Genomic DNA, 1669 nt, shown 5'->3' on the forward strand with positions numbered 1-1669 from the left:
AGACGACACATCTGCACTTGGAAGAACGAGTATGGTGAAGATGCTGTACACGGCGGGCGCTGATTGTGTATTCGATTTATTCGAGACGCGGGTTCTGTCACTCGATATGCTGGCGCTCACTTACGACATTATTGATGTTTTCTCGAGTTGTGTGAAGAACTGGGCCAACAGGAATACTACGATGTTTATGTTACAAGAACGCACTTGAAAATTCACGAAAAGATTGCATCATTGAAGCTTTGGACAACGCCGTGGTGCGACCTTTACTGCTTTGTTGGACGCAATACAACCAAACGGATCACTGAAGCTAGACGTGTTGCCTGTTGGTATTTCCACTCGTTGGGGAGGCAAGTTAATCGTGGAAAGAGTTCGAGCAATGATTAAGAAAGCTGGAAACGTTATCTCAGCCAAGTTTGCTGCTCCCTACGCTACAAATTGCGAACCATAAAATTTATCTTCTCATCTCAGCCTGACATTGCCAATAAACAAATTCTTTCAAAGTGAAAACCCAAAATGCCGATCGTGAACGAATTTTCTCTGCTCTGATGCAGTTGCTGGAGAGTTCTAGTGGACGTCTGTATGAAGACGATCTCGACTATCTCAAGACCCAAATCAAGGAAGATCCGCAGATACTAAGCAAGATGACGCCTTGCAACAATGACAACCGAGATGATCTATGCACGCTTCTGCACCATGCAGCTGCTGGTCCAGCTCATGATCCTGACCTTGTCCAGTGGATGATAAACCTCGGAGCTCTCTTCCTTCGATCCATTGTCGGAAAGAACCGAAGAAAACCGATTCAATCTGTCCTCGAGAGTGTCTACTGAACACCATGGTAGTCCACAGCGCCGCGACGAAAGGCTACACAGATATTGTGATGATCTTCCTGGCAGCAGACAATTTAGTGGACTTGAACACACCAACGTTCCACACGAAGGAAACAATTTCTAATCTAGCTGTCAAGAATGGACATCGTGACTTGTACAAGAAACTCTGCTCAGTTAGAGCGGATTTGACAATGCAAGACAAGCTGGAAACGCAGTGTGGAATCGATCTTGGTCACGAGATATAGCAAAAGAGGCTGAACGTGCGCAGAAAGTTGAAGCTATTGACCAAAGTGCGGGGTCATATAGAAATGTTCAACGTCCTACTCTCCGTACAGGCCCCACCAAAAGAACTACATTTATGCAGCGACGAGAAAAATGCCGCTCTACGCTCGAAAGCTAAGAGAAAGATAAATCAAGTTCTGCGAAGATGAAAAATAAAAGTGGTAAAGCCCCAGTTAAGACGCGTGCTGCTGCCGCTGGTGTCGACAAGTCGATGGAAATTTCACTTGCGAAAATATCGGCAACATTTGGTCGGTTGCGAGACGATAATATCGCTGCAGAGCACAAAGTCGAAGACGTAAATTACGCATGCAACGCCATAAGGCGGTTCCAAGAGGCAACTGCTCAGTTATCTGACTATCAAATTGAGTGGGAGCATTATCGACTTACAGAAGAGCGTTGCGTCCGAGGCCACCCAAGTTATCCACATGATGCAGAAGTTCTTTCAAGTGGATCACACAGCAGCAAAGGTCCCTTTTGTCGCGGGATCGAGAGCAAGCCCTACCGCTTCGTACAGCAACAGCTACCGACCCACTTCATCAAGGATTATGCGGTTGTGGCGA

General features: G+C 46.4%; 1 protein-coding gene across 1 annotated transcript in view; it reads left to right on the top strand.

Annotated features, from left to right (window-relative positions):
• Positions 1-66: 66 nt before the first annotated feature.
• Positions 67-1669, top strand: part of PPTG_22947 (hypothetical protein) — a gene marked incomplete at its 3' end in the record, with an annotated part of 3121 nt that continues 1518 nt past the window's right edge. The window contains exon 1 of the mRNA XM_008907617.1: positions 67-773. Within this exon, the coding sequence (XP_008905865.1) occupies positions 546-773 (228 nt within the window). The 5' untranslated portion in view covers positions 67-545. The remainder of the gene's footprint in view (positions 774-1669) is intronic.

The sequence above is a fragment of the Phytophthora parasitica genome (genome assembly GCF_000247585.1).
Source record: "Phytophthora parasitica INRA-310 unplaced genomic scaffold supercont2.27, whole genome shotgun sequence".
Classification (NCBI taxonomy): Eukaryota; Oomycota; class Peronosporomycetes; order Peronosporales; family Peronosporaceae; genus Phytophthora; species Phytophthora nicotianae.